Source organism: Pongo pygmaeus, chromosome X, assembly GCF_028885625.2.
Source record: "Pongo pygmaeus isolate AG05252 chromosome X, NHGRI_mPonPyg2-v2.0_pri, whole genome shotgun sequence".
Classification (NCBI taxonomy): Eukaryota; Metazoa; Chordata; class Mammalia; order Primates; family Hominidae; genus Pongo; species Pongo pygmaeus.
This window is the reverse complement of record NC_072396.2, coordinates 20,171,282-20,190,616: the sequence shown is the minus strand read 5'-3', so window position 1 is coordinate 20,190,616 and position 19,335 is coordinate 20,171,282. Positions and strand designations below refer to the sequence as shown.

Below are 19,335 nucleotides of genomic sequence, written 5' to 3'. Positions count from 1 at the left end.
AACTGCTAGAAAACTGAACAATTAAGCTATGGATCCTCTGCAAATAGATCACAGCCTTTAAATCAATACTTCTTCAAATACTGGGAAATGAGGAACCTATAAGCATTATCCTTGAGCATATATGAGAAACGTTACAAAGTGAAGTTAACTCTCTTTTTCATTCCCTTTCAGATGTATGAATAAGGAATTCATGGGTTTAATTAGAAGAGCAGGAAACATGTTTTTGAGGTTGAAAACATTTGATACAATGTCTCAATACTTTATTTGGAACAGCATGAATTGGAAATTACTTTATGTCATCTACTTAGTCACTGAAGATATTAACTGTGAAAAACTATAAGTAAAGGGTGATGATAAATGGCAGGGAATGTTCTATATGGGTGGTATCTTTCGAATTACCGTCGTGACTCATTTTACATCTGATGTTCTTAACATCCTTACTAATAACTTGGAAAAGGAAATATAATGACACACAAACGAAAGCTGCATGTGATTTCTAGTTGGGAGATGTTGCAAACCAAATCAGACCTTATGGAAAGACATCAATAATGTGGAGGGGTAGAACATCATTTTTCGCTACCTCAGTGTGTGCTGTTTTCTTAGAACTTTATTTTTTCTGGCCAGGCGCAGTGGCTCACACCTGTAATCCCAGCACTTTGGGAGGCCGAGGCAGGTCGATTGCCTGAGGTCAGGAGTTCAAGACCAGCCTGGCCAACATGGTGAAACCCTGTCTCTACTAAAAATACAAAAATTAGCTGGGCGTGTTGGCACACGCCTATAATCCCAGCTACTCAGGAGGCTGAGGCAGGAGAATCGTTTGAACCCGGGAGGCGGAGGTTGCAGTGAGCCAAGACTGCACCACTGCACTCCAGCCTGGGCAACAGAGCGAAACTCCATCTCAAAAAAAAAAAAAAAAAAAAAAAAAACAAAACAAAACAAAAAACAAAAAAACCCTTATTTTTTCTGATTTTAAAACTAATAACTAGTTTGTAGAAACATTAAAAGTAAAAAAAAAAAAAAGTAAAACGCTAAAAAGAACTGATAATTTAATCACCCTGGGGCAATCACGTTAACTTTTTAAAATATTTACTTTCAGTCCTTTTGCCATACATTTTTAACTGGTTGAGATCATACCACACACATAACTTTTTCCACACGCATAACTTTGTATCTTTTCCACTTAGCATTATATAAAATTTCCCATGCCATTACAAACTTTTTGTAAACATCTCTTTGAAAGGCTGTGTGTAATGCTCGGTTTTAAGGCTCTAGATACACAGAGGACCAGATCTGGGAGAACTGGAATTTGGTGGTTGTGTGGCTTCCCATCAATATTATGTTTAAATCTACCATGTTATAGCTGAGAATGTAACATTTTCTTTACAACATAAACATAAAAATACCGTGGGAAAGCAGTTTGGGCTTGTGGGCTGTATTCTGCAAAGGCTTGTTGAATTAATGTACTCCCTATAGGATCTGAACAGGATTCCCATTCTCCCTTCCTTACTAATCTTGAAAGAAGCCTTTAAGAGAAGCCTTTGGCAGGAGGCCTGGCCAATTCCAGGTAAAGGACTATGAATTCAACTTTCATGTCTAAGATTCTGGCAGGTATTTCCACTAGTGGCTTTAGAAATCTGTACTACATGAGTCGATGGTCTCATCTGGCCCCTGTTTCTTAACTGCATCGGGAGGAGTGTCTGGCCTGGCAATTTAGGATTTCTTCATCCCTTATTGAATGGATGCCAAGCTTTGTAAAAGATGGCTTGGGGTAATTTTCTATGGTGGTGTGTTTGCTCCTGATTATCAAAAGTTTCAATAAAAGGCTTTCTGTTCTCTGACAACAGCCCATTTTTCCCAGACACATGCCTTGTTGTTTTTCCATCATTGACAGTAGACAAGTTTGGATGCAGCCAGAAGCGGTTGGCATGGACCCGCACTTGAGGGGCTCCTGGGATGGTCTTCCAGCCACTCACTGTAGGCACCATCTTAACTGATGCCTTCTTGACCTGAAAGCTCTTTGTTCCATTAGCTTTTTCCTCCTTGGCAATGACTTCTATGGTGATGGCTGTTGCTTTCCTTCTCTTTCCATTTTTCAGCTATCGCTTTCCTCCCAGCATGTCTGTGCTGTGTAATTCTCTTGTAAAAGTTGCTTCTTGCTCATAAGTCCCCAAGCGGAGGAATGGAGCAGTTAACCTGCTGTTTCAAAAAGTTGTAATCAAAAACATCATTCTCTGTAACTAGAATTCATAAAGAAGCATTACGAAGATTGAGTTTTTAATTCAGTAAAATTCAATAACAGTAATAATAGCTAAGCACTTTACCTACCTAGAAAACCTATGAGATGTATATTGTTATGTCCATTTCAGAAGTGAAAACGGAGGCACAGAGAGGTTAAGTAGCTTCCACAAGATTGCATAACTGTAAGTCTTCTTAATACTAATTCAGTCTTAACACTAGGTGCTGAAAGTGGCATGGGTTTATTCATTCCATTGTTAGATCCCTAGTGCCTAGATAATTCATTGCACTCAGGCCTTTCTCCATAAATCTAAATATTTTGTGATAGATGTTGAGTTTCCTGTTGACTGAAGTAAATTAAGAATATTTAGCATCTCCTGTGCAAGGCACATGGGCAGATACAAAGATTACCAGAACCCAGTCCTCCTCCTCCAGCATTTATAGTCCAGTTGATTCAACAGACACATAGAGAAGCAGCCATAAATATAAGACAGAGGACAGTGAATGCTGTTTTAGAGATTCAAAGTGAGTTCAGTAGGAACATGGGGGAGGTGAGAGAGAATTCCAACAGTTGACATCTAGGATATTTTCATGAAAGGCATACAATATGGGTTTACCCCTCATTGTTGAATATGTCTTACTAAGTGGTAACTGGAGCGTCCTGAGCTTAATTTAATCTCTTTTGGGATCTCCATTTGTGAAGCACCTTTGAATCATCTTTCTAAATGTTTTGCTATACATCTAGAAGACGTATCAAATGCGGACCTTGGCTGGGTGCAGCGGCTCATGCCTGTAATCCCAGCACTTTAGGAGGCTGAGGTGGGAAGGTCTCTTGTTTAAGCCCAGGAGTTGGAGACCAGCCTGGGCAACATAGTGAGACCCTGTCTCTAGAAAAAAAATTAAAAATTAGCTGGGCATGTGACCGGGCACAGTGGCTCATGCCTGTAATCCTAGTACTTTGGGAGACCGAGGCGGGTGGATCACCTGAGGTCAGGAGTTCGAGACCAGCCTGACCAACATGGTGAAACCCTGTCTCTACTAAAAATACAGAAATCAGCCAGGCGTGGTGGCAGGCACCTGTATTCCCAGCTACTCAGGAGGCTGTGACAGGAGAATCACCTGAACCCGGGAGGCAGAGGTTGCAGTGAGCTGAGATTGTGCCATTGCACTCCAGCCTGGGCGATGAGAGTGAAACTCCGTCTCAAAAAAAAAAAAAAAAAAAAAATAGCTGGGCATGATGGTGTGTATCTGTAGTCTCAGCTACTTGAGAGGCTCGCTTGAGCCCAGGAGATCGAGGCTGCGGTGAGCTATGATGGCACCACTGCACTCCAGCCTGGGTGACAGAGCAAGACCCTGTCTCTTAAAAAAAAAAAAAAAAGTGTACCTTACCTCTGGCTGTATTTAGGAAGCTCCTTTTTTTGAATAAGTATGTGGCTTGAACTCATTATTTCTAATAAAAACAAAATATAAACATGATATCATTGGCCGGGCGTGGTGGCTCATGCCTGTAATCCCAGCACTTTAGGAGGCCGAGGCGGGTGGATCACGAGGTCAGGAGTTCGAGAGCAGCCTGACCAATATGGTGAAACCCCATCTCTACTAAAAATACAAAAATTAGCCAGGAGTGGTGGTGGATGCCTGCAGCTACTCGGGAGGCTGAGGTAGGGGAATCACTTGAACCCAGGAGGCAGAGGTTGCAGTGAGCTGAGATCGCGCCACTGCACTCCAGCCCGGGTGACAATGCCAGACTCCATCTCAAAAAAAAAAAAAAAGGAAAAAAAGATATCATTGAGCCTTCTTAAGTAACTTGATGTAATATTCTCTGCCTTTTTTCTGTAAAATAGAGGAGCCCAGATGATGGGGAAAAAAAGGGAATAAATGTTATTCTTTGGGAATCTGTGGAGCAGATGATGAAAATAAAGAATGCGTCCTAAGATTTTAAAGTCAGAGCTATTTAGTGTTAGCGAGATTTAGAGGTAGTCTTTATGGAAGCAGTAGGTTATCTTTCAGAGCCGTAGAAGGAGTGTTTCAGATAAGACCGAGGTGAATGAACATAACAGGCATCCCTGAGATGGAAAGCTTCTGGAAAAAGATGGGTTTGTTCTCTGACTCACCTCATTAGATACTGACTACACCCCTGATTATTTTGTGGTTGACTATTAAGTATCAGGATATCACAGCCTCATGAGCAACTTTTTTCCCCCCATTCTAATCGACATTCCTAGCCAGAGAGAGGCTTACAGGAAAAGAAGAATATGTGGTAAAATATACATAACATAAGCAGCTTAGCCATTTTTAAGTGTGTAGTTCAGTGGCATTAAGGACATTCACACTGCTGTGCAACCATCACCACCATCCATCTCCAGAACTTTTTTTATCTTGCAAAATTGAAACTCTATACCCATTGAGCTACCCGCCCCTGCCCCCAGCCCCTGGCAACCACCAATCTACTTTCTGCCTCTAATTTTGACTATATGTACCTTATATAAGTGAAATCATACAGTATTTGTCTTTTTTGTAAGTGGCTTATTTTTACTTTAATGTCTTCTAGGTTCATCCATGTTGCAGCATGTGTCAGAATTTCCTTTATTATTATTAGTAGTAGTATTATTATTATTTTAGATGGAGTCTCGCTCTGTTGCCAGGCTGGAGTGCAGTGGTGTGATCTCGACTCACTGCAACCTCCGCCTCCCGGGTTCAAGCGATTCTCCTGCCTCAGCCTCCCACGTAGATGGGATTACAGATGCATGCCACCATGCCCAGCTAAGTTTTGTATTTTTAGTAGAGACAGGGTTTCACTATGTTGGCCAGGATGGTCTCGATCTCTTGACCTCATGATCCACCCACCTCGGCCTCCCAAAGTGCTGGGATTACAGGCGTGAGCCACCATGCCCGGCCAATTTCCTTCCTTTTTAAGGCTGAATAATATCCGATTGTATGCCCTAAGTCTTTTTTTTTTTTTTTTTCGAGGCAGGATCTTGCTCTGTCACCCAGGCTGGAGTGCAGTGGCATGATCGGGGCTCACTGCAACCTCAACTTCCTGGCTCAAGCGATCTTCCCACCTCAGCCCTCCAAGTAGCTGGGACTACAGGTGTGCACCACCACATCCAGCTAAATTTTTTGGAATTTTTTAGTAGAGACAAGGTCTTACTGTGTTGCCCAGGCTGGACTCCAACTCCTGAGCTTAAGCAATCCTCCTGCCTCAGCCTCCCAAAGTGCTGGGATTACAGGCATAATAAGCCTTTTAAGTAGCAGTTTTTTGGTTGAAAACAAAAGAACAAAACACTGTTGCAAGCATTTACCTCTTTTCTGATTGAAACTATTTTGTTTCCCTTCTCTACTCTGAAAGACAGAAAAGCTCTGGAAATTTCTGCTGGGGAAAGAAATTTCCCATTTTTGTCTTCAGCTCAAGACGTTTTTGGAGACATTTGACTAAAGTGTTTACTTTAAATTTGTCAGATTAGAAAGATGCTTTTTCATATGTGTCAGGAGTTTCTCACATGTCTGTGTTTTTAAAAATGTTTTAGTTTTCAAATGGTAGATTGATTGGTGTTTTAACAGGAAGCTAACTGTTCAAAATGATTACAGGCCCATTATTTTTCCACTAAACGTTTCGGCACTAGCATCAGAGCACTGAGAGACACCTGCGCTGTGATGTTTCCCATTAGGGTATATTCTCCACGATGTCTCCTTGAGCCACCATATCTGTCTCTCTGACTCTCTAAATCGGAGTCTGAACTTAGTATTGTTGTTTGCACTTGATTGACACCTAGCAACTATGTGGCATGCATATATGTGGACTTAAGGGCATAATAGAATTGGAAATTTTTCCATCATAGTCAAACCAATTCACAATCACTGATTTATCCCTGTAGTGACTGTAAACTATGAACTGCCTTTAGATAGGCAGTCTAAGTATCTCTCAAACCTTAATTTCATCTTTAATTTTACTGCCTTAGGTGGATTATTGTGTCAACTTCCCCATTGTCTTCTTGGCTTTTGCATGTCCTTGCTTTTCTTCTTCATTCCTCCCAATACCACCAGATCATCTGTCTTAAATTCACAAATTTGATTGGGCCATGCCTCTACTTATTTTTCATCACCACTGGTTGCTTTTAAGACAAAGCAAAAGCGAAAACTGTAACATTGGCCCTAACTTACCTTGCTGGCCTTTTGAGCCCGAGCAGCTCTCCAGTCACCTCCCTTCAACTCCCACTGTGAATCCCTGCCACCCTCGATCTTGTGCTGGGAAGTCCCCATTCCCTGCACACATACCTGCCTTGCCTCCTGCTTTTCTTCAGCTAGAATACCCTTTCCACCAGTCTCTACTTGGCAAAATTTTACCCATCCTTTAGAATTTAATGCAAGTTGCATCATTGCTGTGAGGCATATTTTCCCATGAAGATTTGTTAATAGCTCTTTGTTTTCTTGTTCTATAGGTGCCTTTATCGTAGTGCTTATCCCTTTGTATTATGATGCTCTGTTAATGATTCTGTCTCTGCTGCTATATTCTCTTTTTAATTTTAGGGTCAGAGGGTACATGTGCAGGTTTGTTACATGCGTATATTGCATAATGCTGGAGTTTGGGCTTCTATCGAACCCATCGCCCAAATAGTGAACATAGTACCCAATAGATAGTTTTTCAATCCTTGCCCCCCTCCCTTCCTCCCCACTTTTGGAGTCCCAAGTGTCTGTTGTTTCCATTTTTATGTCCATCTGCACCCACTGTTTAGTTCCTCTAATAAATAAGAACATGTAGTGTTTGGTTTTCTGTTTCCATGTTAATTTGCTTAGGATCATGGCCTCCAGCTGCATCCATGTTGCTGCAAAGGACATGATTTCATTCTTTTTTATGGCTGTGTAGTATCTCATGATCTATGTGCACCTCCTTTCTTTATCCAGTCCACTGTTGATAAGCACTTAGGTTAATTCCATGACTTTGCTATTGTGAATAGTGCTTCTGCTGCCAAATTTTGAACCTTTTAAAGATCTAGGACTCTGCCCATCTCACCTTTGTAGATACAGCATCTGGCTTAGATTGAGGCTCATGGTAGTTCTAGAAAAGAATGCTGAATGAATGAATGAATGAATGAATGAATAAATAAGGAATGAGTGAATTAAGGTAATTGAATCCAACCTTCATTTTAGAGGTATAAAGAAAAACTGAAGAAAATATGGCTTTGACCTCAGGTATCTCTTACACATAGAAATGTCATGAGCAAGCGTGGGATACATGTCAGTCTGTGTGTCCCACACATTCCTGAAAGCTGCTACTTTTAGCCAAGTGGACCTTAGTTGACTCTTAAAGGTGAGATGGGATTCAAATATATTGGGGGAGGAGGTGCCATCTCCAGGTAAAGGCCTGGATTATGTCATGATTGAATACGTAAAATATTTTGGATCTGAAAAGATCTTTGTATGCTAGTTGAATTCATACAGCTGCTTTATGGGAAAATTAAGATTTAGTCCACATGTGTACAGCATGTTTCATGATAAAGCACTGGACAAATAAAACCCAACTGGCCCCATGATACTCATTCTAGCCATATCATCTTTCTCTCTCCCTTACCCACCATCTTAAACTTTCAAAATATATCTAAAAGGAAGACATTGTTAATCAAAAGATAAAAAACTAATCCTCTAGTAGGAGGAATGTTTATGATTTCCTTTTATCTGTCATAACAACATAAAATAGCATTTTAAACATTTTAAAGCATGATGGCGAATTATGTTTTGCCAATGTGGTATATGAAATGGAAATTTACTCTGGCTCGTTCATCCTCTGTGAATAAGATGATCCTACAACAAAATAGCATGCAGGCTCCTCTCTTGGGAACAGTGGGGGTAAAATATAAACAGTATTTTCATATACTGTCAGACGTTTAGAGGGCTGCCTTCCATGGTTTTAATATTGTCTGACTGTACCTCCTCCACTTCATTTAGCACATAAGTAGGTTTTGATCCCATCTTCAACACTGCATTTCCCCATCATGAGAAGGCCCTACTAAATCTTAGAAAGTCATTTTGCTTCAACGAAGAGACAGTCTCACCCCTCCTGTTACTGTCATATGGTTCTTTCCAGTTTTTTAGAACATGGTCTCTAGAGGTGTTCAAAAAGCAAGCAAATGAAGCAAATGATCAGATTTTGGCAGAAGTTAAACTACATGATAAATGATAGAATTTGGCTCAAATTCTACTGGTGTACACACATACACACGTCCCTCTGTGTGTGTATGTCTAATATACAAATATAAAACAGACTTCATCTGTATATGTTCAGTAGAATGATAGATACTAAAATTTTTATTGGACAGATTGAAAGAGTAAACCCTAAAAGACAGACAAATATTGAAGAATCTAAGATGGGACCAGGTGTTTTGTATTCAGAGAAAGTTTCCCATTAGTCTTGAGAGTTGAAGAGAAAGATAGCTGTTAGGAGACATGGCAAGTTGCAGCAGCAATCAGAAGTAAACCCTGGAGTTTCTTCTGAACTTTGGGAATTTATATGAACAGCTATTAAGAAGCAGTGTGTGTGTGTGTGTGTATTTAGACATATATATATGTGTGTATATATATATATTCAGACGTAGTCTTACTCTGTCACCCAGGCTGGAGTGCAGTGGTGCAATCTTGGCTCACCGCAACCTCCGCCTCCCCGGTTGAAGTGATTCTCCTGCCTCAGCCTCCCGAGTAGCTCGGATTACAGGTGCACACCACCACGCCCAGCTAATTTTTGTATTTTTAGTAGAGACGGGGTTTCACCATGTTGGTCAGGCCAGTCTTGACCTCCTGACCTCGTGATCCGCCTGCCTCGGCCTCCCAAAGTGCTAGGATTACAGGCGTAAGCCACCGTGCCTGGCCAAGAAGCATTATATATTCTGAGTGCATTGGTGTAGGGGTGTGTAAGAGATGATGGCAGAAGATGAGTAAAAATTGAGTCTTGTGGGAGATCAAATGAAGAAGATGGAATCTGGGGATAGGATCTTTGTCTATAAAATTATTGAAAAGGCTGGTGCAGTGGCTCATGCCTGTAATCCCAGCACTTTGGGAGGCCAAGGCAGGAGGATTGCTTGAGCCCAGGAATTTGAGACCAGCCTGGGCAACATAGTGACTTTGTCTCTACTGAAAAATAAAATTAGCCAGGCATGGTGGTACACACCTGTGGTCCCAGCCACTTAGGAGGCTGAGGTGGGAGGATCGCTTGAGTCCAAGAGTCCAAGGCTACTATAGTGAGCAGTGATTGTGCCACTGCACTCCAGCCTGAATCAGAGCAAGACCCTGCCTCAAAAACAAAAACAAAAACAAATTATTGAAATAGTCCCCATGATGGTAACAAGGCTCTAGACTGGCATCAAAGAGGAAGGAGATAAATCTGAAAGCACAGCCTTGGTGATGGGTTGGATATGAGAAGGTGCAGTAAGAGATGAATTTCAAGTCATGAGCCTAGGAGACAGGATAGGCAAGAGAATTTAGGAAGAGTAGGTGATGATGTTCACTCAGCTATTCCATAGACTACTCATTCTTGTGATGTGTTCATGGGTGTCACAAGAAGTAGGAATTCTGTAGTCAGATAAGTTTGGAATATAGTGAGATAAAGTTAAGGATAAAGTTAAACAGTAACTGAAGGACTTTTCATAGCCTTCAATATGCTATGATGAATTGATTAGACTGAGTATTCAGTCTTTGCCAAATTTATCAGATTATGGGGTTAAGTGTTTTGGAGATTGTGTCGGGGAGGGAGGGTACACTTTGGAAAATGATTTCAGAACAAGAGAATGCGGCGTGTGTGTGTGTGTACGCATACCTGGGTGATAATCACCCATCAAAGTGAGAGTCTTTTGATCATAATAGATATGGAACTTGAGAGAATGTGAGAGAGCAGGCTAATATGAGGAGTATTTGGAAGTCAGGCAGAGAGATGTTCACCGGAAACATAGCTGAGATTAGGTTCTTCTCTATAGCAACCGATAATTTATTAATAGGAGGACAGGTGATGTGTGTTGGGGGTTGAGGTGGGGTGGACAAGAGGAAGCAAGGCAAGGGCAACCGAGGCCCAGGAAGACATCCCAGACAAATGTGCTGTCACCAGTAACCAGGCTGGAGAGAGCTGGTACATGGCAGTGATTGAAACAGTAGGGCTCTAATCTAAGAGGCATAGAGGCTCTCTGGTTTGTCAGGGAGGACATCTCCTCTCTTTCTGCCTGTTGTAGTAGGTGCTAATGCTAGGGCAAGGGGTGAGTGGATGGTATCCCACTACTCCCTACTCCACTCAACAAACACTTCACCGACCTCTCATTTTGTAAGGATAAGAGAATAAGGAGCATTTAGGTCCTACTCTCGAGGTGGGCACTATTTCTGAAGGAAAAGGGCAAGAAAGGTAGTTAAACTGCTAACTGTGACATACTTGATGGATTGACTGACTGACTGACTGACTGTAGAGATGAGGTCTTGCTATGTTGCCCATGCTGGTCTCGAACTTCCTGCCTCAAGTGATCCTCTCACCTCAGCTTCCCAAAGTGTTGGGATTACAGGTGTGAGCCAATGCCCCCAACAAGTGTGATATACTTGACAACTGCTTCTACAGCAGCTATGAATCTGACAAGGTCTTTAACTGTGGGCAAAGAGGTTTAATATATTTGAATTCTCTAACTTTTTGAGGCAACCAAGGAAATAAACATCATATGAATAACTCTAAGTCTTAAGCCCAATTTCATAATCAGAAAATTACTTTTTAAATTTTATTTTTCCTTATAACCAAGTTTAAAAATAGACTGGGAAGCACACCCCTTTGGAGAAGTTGGAATTGGCATAACAGTATGTGAGTTGTTACAAAGGTAAACCCTGGCCCTGGAATGGAACTACAAGTGTAGTTTTTTTTCTTTTACTGGACCATACGCTTTATTTTTAGAATTTTGGGTTGTATTTTACTCTGGCATATCTTCTATTGATATCAAATAGTTTAAGCTGGGCCCACCAAATGTAGATGAGATGACAGTTTCTAATGTAAATTTCTTAGGGAGCAGAAAAGCTTCCGGGGAAGCACACAAGGCACCCCATTGTAAGGACACTCCTTTGTGCTAGTTCTTTTCTGGCTCTGACTTGAGCTGGCTCACAGGGCTTCTGCTCTGCGCCTACCACTCCTCACTGAGAGCCAAGAAGACTTTTCATAATGCCATCTGTCATAGGTGTTCATGAAGGGGACATGTAAAAATAAATATAAAAAGTTTACAGTGAATTTTAATAGCCGTTTAGGGATCTTTCTGAATTATGGTAAATAAAAACTGAAAAGTTACAGATATGGTCATATATAGATAACTGTTTTGACCCTCCTCCTGTCACTGTGTCCTGTAGCTCTCTGTATCCCATACATGAGCAGGATTCAGGATAACTGTGTGGAATGGTTGGGCACCCCTCAGCACACCATTCTGGAGAACCAACCCCACAACTGCAGTTTCAGTGTTTGCTTTGATGTTCACCATCCTCCTGCCTTTTTTCCCCACTTTCCTGCCTCACACTGAATGGGCACTTAATAAATCTGTACTGAACAGAAAGGGAAGGAGTACTCTCAGATACCAGTGTTGTAAAAGGAATGCCATCAAAGAGTCATCTTTATCTTGTGTCTTACCAGCTGTTTGAAAAGTGATCTCTTGTGTTTGACTTTGTGTGAGTGATATGGTCTGGCTCTGTGTCCCCACCCAAATCTCATCTTGAATTGTAATCTCAATTATAATCCCCACGTGTTGGGGGAGGGACCTTGTGGGAGGTGATTAGATTATGGGGGCGGTCCCCCCATGCTGTTCTCGTGATAGTGAGTGAGTTCTCACAAGATCTGATGGTTTTATTAGGGGCTTTTTCCCACATCACTCATTCTTCTCTTTCCTGCGGCCATGTGAAGAAGGACGTATTTGCTTCCCTTTCTGCCATGATTGTAAGTTTGCTGAGGCCTCCCCAGCCATGCTGAACTGTGAGTCAATTAAACTTCTTTCCTTTATTAATTACCCAGTCTCAGGTATAACTTTACTAGCAGCGTGAGAAAGGACTAATAAGGTGAGTATTTGAGTACTATCTATGGATAGCTTCTCAGACCACCATCTTCTTCTTATAATAGCTGCCAGAAAGCCAGGCCTCTGGACAGGGGAGCTTCATCAGCTGCTAGAATGCAGGGAGCTCTCTCTCTCTCTCCTCCTACTACCCATTGAACCTGGCTGCCTTTGTGATACGAGAGTTGTATGTGGTATTCTTGGAGAGGGGATTTTCAGAGATTTTCTTCCCCTTAGCATTGTCCTATAATTGGAAGCTTGGAGTTTGCATGTGAATTGGAATAAAGTAGGAGAAGGAATTTTATACTCTTGATTTGAGCAGGATCTTGGTCTCACGTTCTGCAGTCACAAAGAAACAAATACATTAGTCATTTGGGAACTAGATTCCCCTGGACTCCAATCCAGCGATTGCCTTTCCTGTAAGCATTAGTTTCTTCATTTTGGCAGAGAAAAGACAAAAAATTAGTTGCTCCACTAACTGAAATCATATGGTGGTTATCTGTCTTGATGCTGTACCACTGGATCTTGTAGCGGTAGGAGTACATATGATACTCCCACTGCACACGAAAATCCTGAAACGTTTATTTAGTGCTTTTGGCAAGACAGCAAATGGGAGAGGTAGTTACGTTATTAAATGTTCAAAGGAATGAACTTTATGAATTATTGATTTTTAAAAGTCAGGTTTTAAATGGAGATAGGTATGTGGCAAGAAAGACAAAAGTTGACAGCAGCCTGGTAATTACCACGTGTAGAAGTAGATCCATAGCGATACAGATACAGCACTATCCATCCAACCATATGCACATCCTTTCCCAGACCAAGCAGATCTGACTAATGTGGGTGTGTGTACTGGAAGGTTTTCAGCTGCCTCACAGAAGGAAGAGGAAATAATGGGCCAAGTTAGGGAGAAGAACCTGAGAGTCTGTTCTATAAAGTCATATGGCAAAATGGGTCTGTTTCCAGATCCCTTGGGAGGTGAATGGGCTGTGTCCTGAGCATGTCAACACAGCCCCTTAGTGCATGGCTGGTGTTTGTCGTGGATAAGCCACCTTCCTTAAGGCACTCAGGGGAGCAAGAACACTGGAGGAAGCCAAAGGGGAGATCCTGTATCCTCTTCCCCAGCCACTGCCAGCCTAACATCCCTCTTTGTTGCCTTCTAGGTGGAGGAGAGATGTATGGATGCGATTCCTGATTATTCTGTCCACTTAGCCCTGCAGTGTAGCTGACCTTCAGTTATCCATGAGATATCTGTGTACTGGAGCTAGACATTGCGTTCATGAGGCATGCCCTTTGAAATTTGGGATTCTATTCATTTTAAGCCCAATTGGCCAAATATGTTTTCAGAGGTAGAGGGAAGCTGGAAGGCTGATGGGAAAGCAATAATTCACCACCCTTTTTCTTTGCTCCTGTATATAGGGAAGGGCAGGGGCTAGAGGTTCTCAACTAGGAATCTTTGGAAAGCTGTGTGGTGTTCAGGGTACATGCAATGACTGGGGGGCACTATAGACTTTGAGTGGGTCTATATTGCTAAATGTCCTTTAATGTGTGAGCCAGTCTTCTACAATGAAGAAACACCTCACCTAAAATGCCAGTAAAAGGTAACACTGAGAAGGAGAAACAGGGTTTGGGCCTCTATGAAGGCTCATACAGTCATGAGAGTCTGCCTGCTTAGCCTTCTGGGCAGTCTGAGCCCAGAGAGGCTAGATACAACCTTCCAGTTTTGGTTCAAAGCCACCTTTCTTTCTTCCTTCCCTCCCTCCTTCTCTCCCTCCTTCCCTCCCTCCTTTCTTCCTTCCCTCCTTCCTTCCTTCATCTTTCTAACTTTCTTCCTTCCCTCCTCCCTCCTGCCCTCCTTCCCTCCCTCCTTCCTTCCGTCCTTCTCTTTTCTTCTCCCCTTCCTTCCTTCTCTCCTTCTCCTTCCTTCCCTCCTTCTCCTTCTTTCCTTCCCTCTTTCTCTTTCCTTCTGTCCTCCTCCTTCCTTCCACCTACCCATCCCTTCACTGGCCAACTATCCTCCCCCATGTTTCCCTCAGCAATGTTGTCATATTGTCTGATCTACTGTACTCAAGTTCCTCTCTGAACTGAGTCATTTAGTAGCAATGACAAGTTCTTAGGCCAGTGAGAATAGAGAAGGCAGATGCATTTGATGGGAAAGGAGAGAGAGAAGAGAGGGAGAAGAGTTAAAAAGATGTTTTATAATTTATCTAGGTATGAGAATAGGCCCCTGAGTTTTTAATCCAAGAAAAGGCATTTGATTAATACTAATGGACTCCCTCCCACATCTAGGTCAGTGGTTCTCAAATGTGAGTGTGCATCAGAATCCCACGGAGGGTGTGTTCCTAGAGACTGCTGGGAACCATCCCCAGAGTTTCTGATTGAGAAAGCCTGGGGTGGGGCCTGGGAATTTGCTTTACTAACAAGTTCTCAGGTGCTGCTGGTGCAGGGACCACACTGCTCTAGGTCTGGGTCCTAGAGACAAGAGAAACAATAAGCCAAGTCTCATCTCCGGAGCACTGGCAGGAACAGGCTGAGATGGGGAGAAACTTTGCCTTATTCTAGACTTTTAACTATGGCCCATGAAGGAGAAGGGAAGATTTAAGGCCAGCACTTCCCAGAAGATGAGGATAATACCAGCTTCACCATCACCCCTGTCGCTGGGATCCATGCAGAGGCCAGTGTGCTGTGTTTTCTGAAATAGGAAGGAAACAAACCACAGTGAGCCTTACTTTTTTGTGTCCTTCTGTACTAAAGTAAGTGCATTGAATTGGTGGCCTTGCTTGATGTCTGGTAGCTTGGAAGTTTTGGTAAGCCAGGATATCAAAGATAATGGGAAATACTTTCTTTTGTTACTAAAGAAGGGGAAGTTGTAAAAATGTGCAACCTGTTGAAGGTCTCTCTAAACCTGTTGGTTTAATGCCCAAACCATTACATGTGTCCTTTTTTTTTTTCAGGGAAGCAAACAAAGTCAGGAGTAGGGACAGTGTTTACTATCGCCTTTCCTGAATTCTTTGTTCAGTGATACCAGAAGCACTGGTTGTTGTTTTCCTCTTCCTAATGTGTTAACAATGGTGATGGTTTATTCCAGCCCCAGAAAGGGAAAAACAAATATATTGGCAGGGATGCTGCTAGAAGTGTGAACAGGAATGTGAATGAAATGAACACTTTGAGAGCTGCTATTTTTACTATCGGTACCTGATTTTTCAAAATAATTCTAAGAACAGTTTTTCATCAAATTTGACCTAATGCCAGAATAACATCAAGCTTTTTCATCCCTGATGTTCCCCTGGAATCATCAAATGTTATTAGTTTGAGTACTTAGCGGCAGTTTAGAGGTGGCATATTATTTTGGTTTCCATTTTTAATCCAATACAGAAGGCCCTGCGGCACTAAATAAAAATGTCACCGTGTAAGATGTAAAGGCTTTCTGTCACAAATGTTTTTAAAAATTCATGAAGGGCTGAGGATTTGATTTTTCTTATCCTCTTTCTGTGATTTATTCATATTTAATGTTGGGTTCAACGTTGGAAGCATGAATAACTTTTTCAAATTAAAAACTGTGGTGAATCAGTTTTTTTTGAAGAAAAATTCTACCATGCCAGTTTTTGAATTATGCAGTTCATTCCTCTTCATGTGTTCAAGGGCCAGAGATGTTTGATTTTCCCAGTGGCTGGAATTCTCACTGGCAAAACCCTTCATTGTTGCGGGAGAGGTTGATTTCCCCAGCTACGTGGTCGTGACAGCTGTTGCCCTGGTATCAATAGACATTTTCCCTCAGGCATCAATCATGATCACACATGTGTGGTAGCAAAGGGGAAGAGTGGGAACAGACCTCACCTTGGGAACCACTGGATCTGTATATTTCTTTCTATTTTTGAGCTGCTGAGTTGCCTGTGTTTTTAGGAACATCTTTAGGCAGAGATAAGATCCAGTCTTCTCTATGGACAGTTCATAAATAATGTTAATAGAATTAGCCACAAATGAAGGAAAGGAAATGAACTCAAAAGAAACTCATAATCTTTCTTTTTTTGAACTAGTCAGTGGAAGCATAGGGTCTGAGGCGCTGGATTTTTTCTAAGCCCTTGGAGGCTTAAAAGACTATAGGGAAAAGAGCTGCTTGCTGGACTCATTTTTGCCTTTGTGGCAGGCAGGTAGATCTGTTTAGAGGACATGAGAGTATCTCCCCTTTCTCTGGGAGGCAGGTGGAATTCTAGATGGCTAGACAGAGATGCAGTAGGGTACACTGTCCTGGACATCCTGATTTCTGCCTGCCAATCCACCTGCCTGCCCGTCCTGCCCTCCTGGGCCTCCATTCCTGTATCCCTTCCTTTTGATTTCTTCCCTCCTACTTCCATTTTTCCAGCCTGCAGTGACTTTTGAGCATCTCCGTTGGGCCAGCTATTGTACCTCCATAGACTGAGTCAGCTCATGAAATGAGGGGAACTATGCCTGTTTTCTTTGCTAAAAATAGTCAACCTTTTATAAGAGTATAAACAAGAAAGAGAATAAATGCTACTAAGTGCCTACAAGGATAAAGCCCTTTTTACCTATTTTTCTCCCTTGTTTGTCATTGAGGATGAAACCTATTAAAGGGTGGCAGCCAGTATACAGAGCAGGGCATAAACCAAAGAATGTGGCTTTTTAAACCAATTTCGAGCATTTTGTCATTATGATCTGGATCTTATTCCTTTGCTTAATGGAGACAATCATCTTGATAAGTAAAATCATCTGTTTTTCCCCTCAGACTATTGGGAAGAAGTTACCTGCAACTACAGCAACTCCAGACTCATCAAAAACAGAAATGGACAGCAGGACAAAGAGTGAGTTTCCTTAGTTATCTGTTTCACATTTAAAAGCATTTGAGGATTTCCCAGTAACAGAAATGCTTTTTAGAAATCCCTATATAACCTTGATAGCTTTTGCAAACGCATCAGAAAAATGTACACAATTGTATTTTATTCAATTCCCCACCATTATGGTGGGCACAAGTTAGATTCAGAACTCCTGTTTTCGTTTTTGTTTTTTTCTTTCCCCTTATTACAGAACGTGGTTCTCTCCTGCTATATGTATCTCACTTGTATGAAGAGCTAGGGTTTATCCATATATAACAAGCATTTTGCACAGTTAAGGTGGCTGAAAGATTTTGGAGAGTGGCAAATTAAGCGCTTTAGGGATTCACGAGCCCTCAGGTCAGAGAGGCCTAACCACTTGACCAATTTTACTTACCTTTGACTTCCCACTGGTATCTTCAACACATCTCTGCTTGAATATCTCTAGATACCACTGCATGTCTGCAGGCAGGAGGCTCAAGTCTTTTTGGAAGGATTAGGCTAATGAATGGGAGGGGTTAACTGTGTTTTAGAACAGTGCTAGCCAATAGAAATATCATGTATGAGCCACATATGTAATTCTAAATTTTCTAGTAGCCATGTTTAAAAAAAAAGGAAAAACAATTGGACTTAATTTTAATGTACTTTTATTTAACTCAGTATATCCAAATATTATCTCCACATGTTATCTACATAAAATTATTAAATGAGATACTTTCATTGCTCTCTTCATGTGAAGTCTTCACAATCCCATATGTATTCATAGGCATAGTATACCTCAATTTGCAGTAGCTACATTTCAAGTACTCAGTAGTCATGTGTGCCTAGTGGCAACCATATTGGAAAGTGTAGTTTTATTTTTTAAAGTATTTTCTCTTTAAAACAATGTTGTGGGTACATAGTAAGTGTATATATTTATGGGGTACATGAGATGTTTTGATACAGGCATGCAATGTGAAATAAGCACATCATGGAGAATGGGGTATCTATCCCCTCAAGCATTTATCCATTGAGTTACAAACAATCCAGTTACACTCTTTATTTTAAAATGTACAATTAAGTTATTATTGACCATAGTCACTCTCTTGTGCTATCAAATAGTAGGTCTTATTCATTCTTACTATTTTTTGTACCCATTAACCATCCCTCCTCCCCAGCCCCCAACTACCCTTCCCAGCCTCTGGTAACTGTCTGCCTACTCTCTGTGGACAGTATAGTTTTAGAGTAATTCTGGGGTCCAAGAGGGGCTTTCTGGGCTTGAAAATGAACACAGTTCCAAATGCTCAGCTCTCCTAAGCATGTGGAAGAATCCTGGCTCCAGCCCAAGCCTTGTTCAGTCCTAAAAGCATCTATTAACTACATCCACATACCTGGCCATCTAGGAACAGCATGGTGGGGGATGGGTCACTCATAAGAGTGGGTTTACAGGAAGCCCATATTCTAGGACCAGTTCTGTTATTAGCTAGCCATGTGAACTTGGGCAAATAATTTTATTCCTTTGGCCTTCCTCTTCATCATCTGCATTGTCTGTGAAGTCAGAGGGTTATACTAGAGATAAACCCCAGGGTTTATCCCAGCATCTTCATCCTCTCATTCAGTTCTAAAAGCTTTATAACTCAGAGGGGAAGGTTTCTGCATTCAAAAATTAAGCAGCTGATGGAAGAGCCAAAAGGAAGATGTGAACAATTCAGTAGGAATATGAGAAAGGTGTCTTTGGGTATAGATGTTAATATGCCTGTAAATGGTAGCAGGTCAGGAAAGGGAATTATTACTGTCAGCAAAGGCTTGAGGGATGTTTATTGACGGACATTTTTCATAGACACCAGGATAAGAATTTCTACAGTTGGGCTGGGCACAGTGGTTCACAGCTGTAGTCCTAGCACTTTAGGAGGCTGAGTGAGGCAAGTGGATCACTTGAGCCCAGGAGTTTGAGACCAGCTTCTTGGAAGGCTGAGATGGGAGGATTACTCGAGCCCGGGAGGTTGAAGCTGCAGTGATTGAGCCAAGGTCATACCACTGCACTCCAGCAGGGTGGCAGAGTGAGACCCTGTCTCAAAAAAAAAAAAAAAAAAAATCTTCAGTTTCAGGCCACACACACTGTCTCCGGTTGCCAAGAGCAAATTCTGGGGTAATTGTTCTTCCATGATTTCCATTTAGTGCCACCCCAGACCCCTAAGAAGCCCCCTAAAAAGCCCCTTTCATTTGGACCATTTCCCTGCTTCGGGATTTTGATA

At 41.8% G+C, this 19,335-nt stretch overlaps 1 protein-coding gene across 18 annotated transcripts in view; it reads left to right on the top strand.

The window, feature by feature from the left end:
* The window catches only part of SH3KBP1 (SH3 domain containing kinase binding protein 1), a 362,174-nt gene that overhangs the window by 224,820 nt on the left and 118,019 nt on the right, over nt 1-19,335 (top strand). For all 18 annotated transcript variants that reach the window (XM_054471141.2, XM_054471150.2, XM_054471145.2 and 15 more), the window contains one exon: nt 17,017-17,092. In XM_054471141.2, the coding sequence (XP_054327116.1) occupies nt 17,017-17,092 (76 nt within the window). The remainder of the gene's footprint in view (nt 1-17,016; nt 17,093-19,335) is intronic.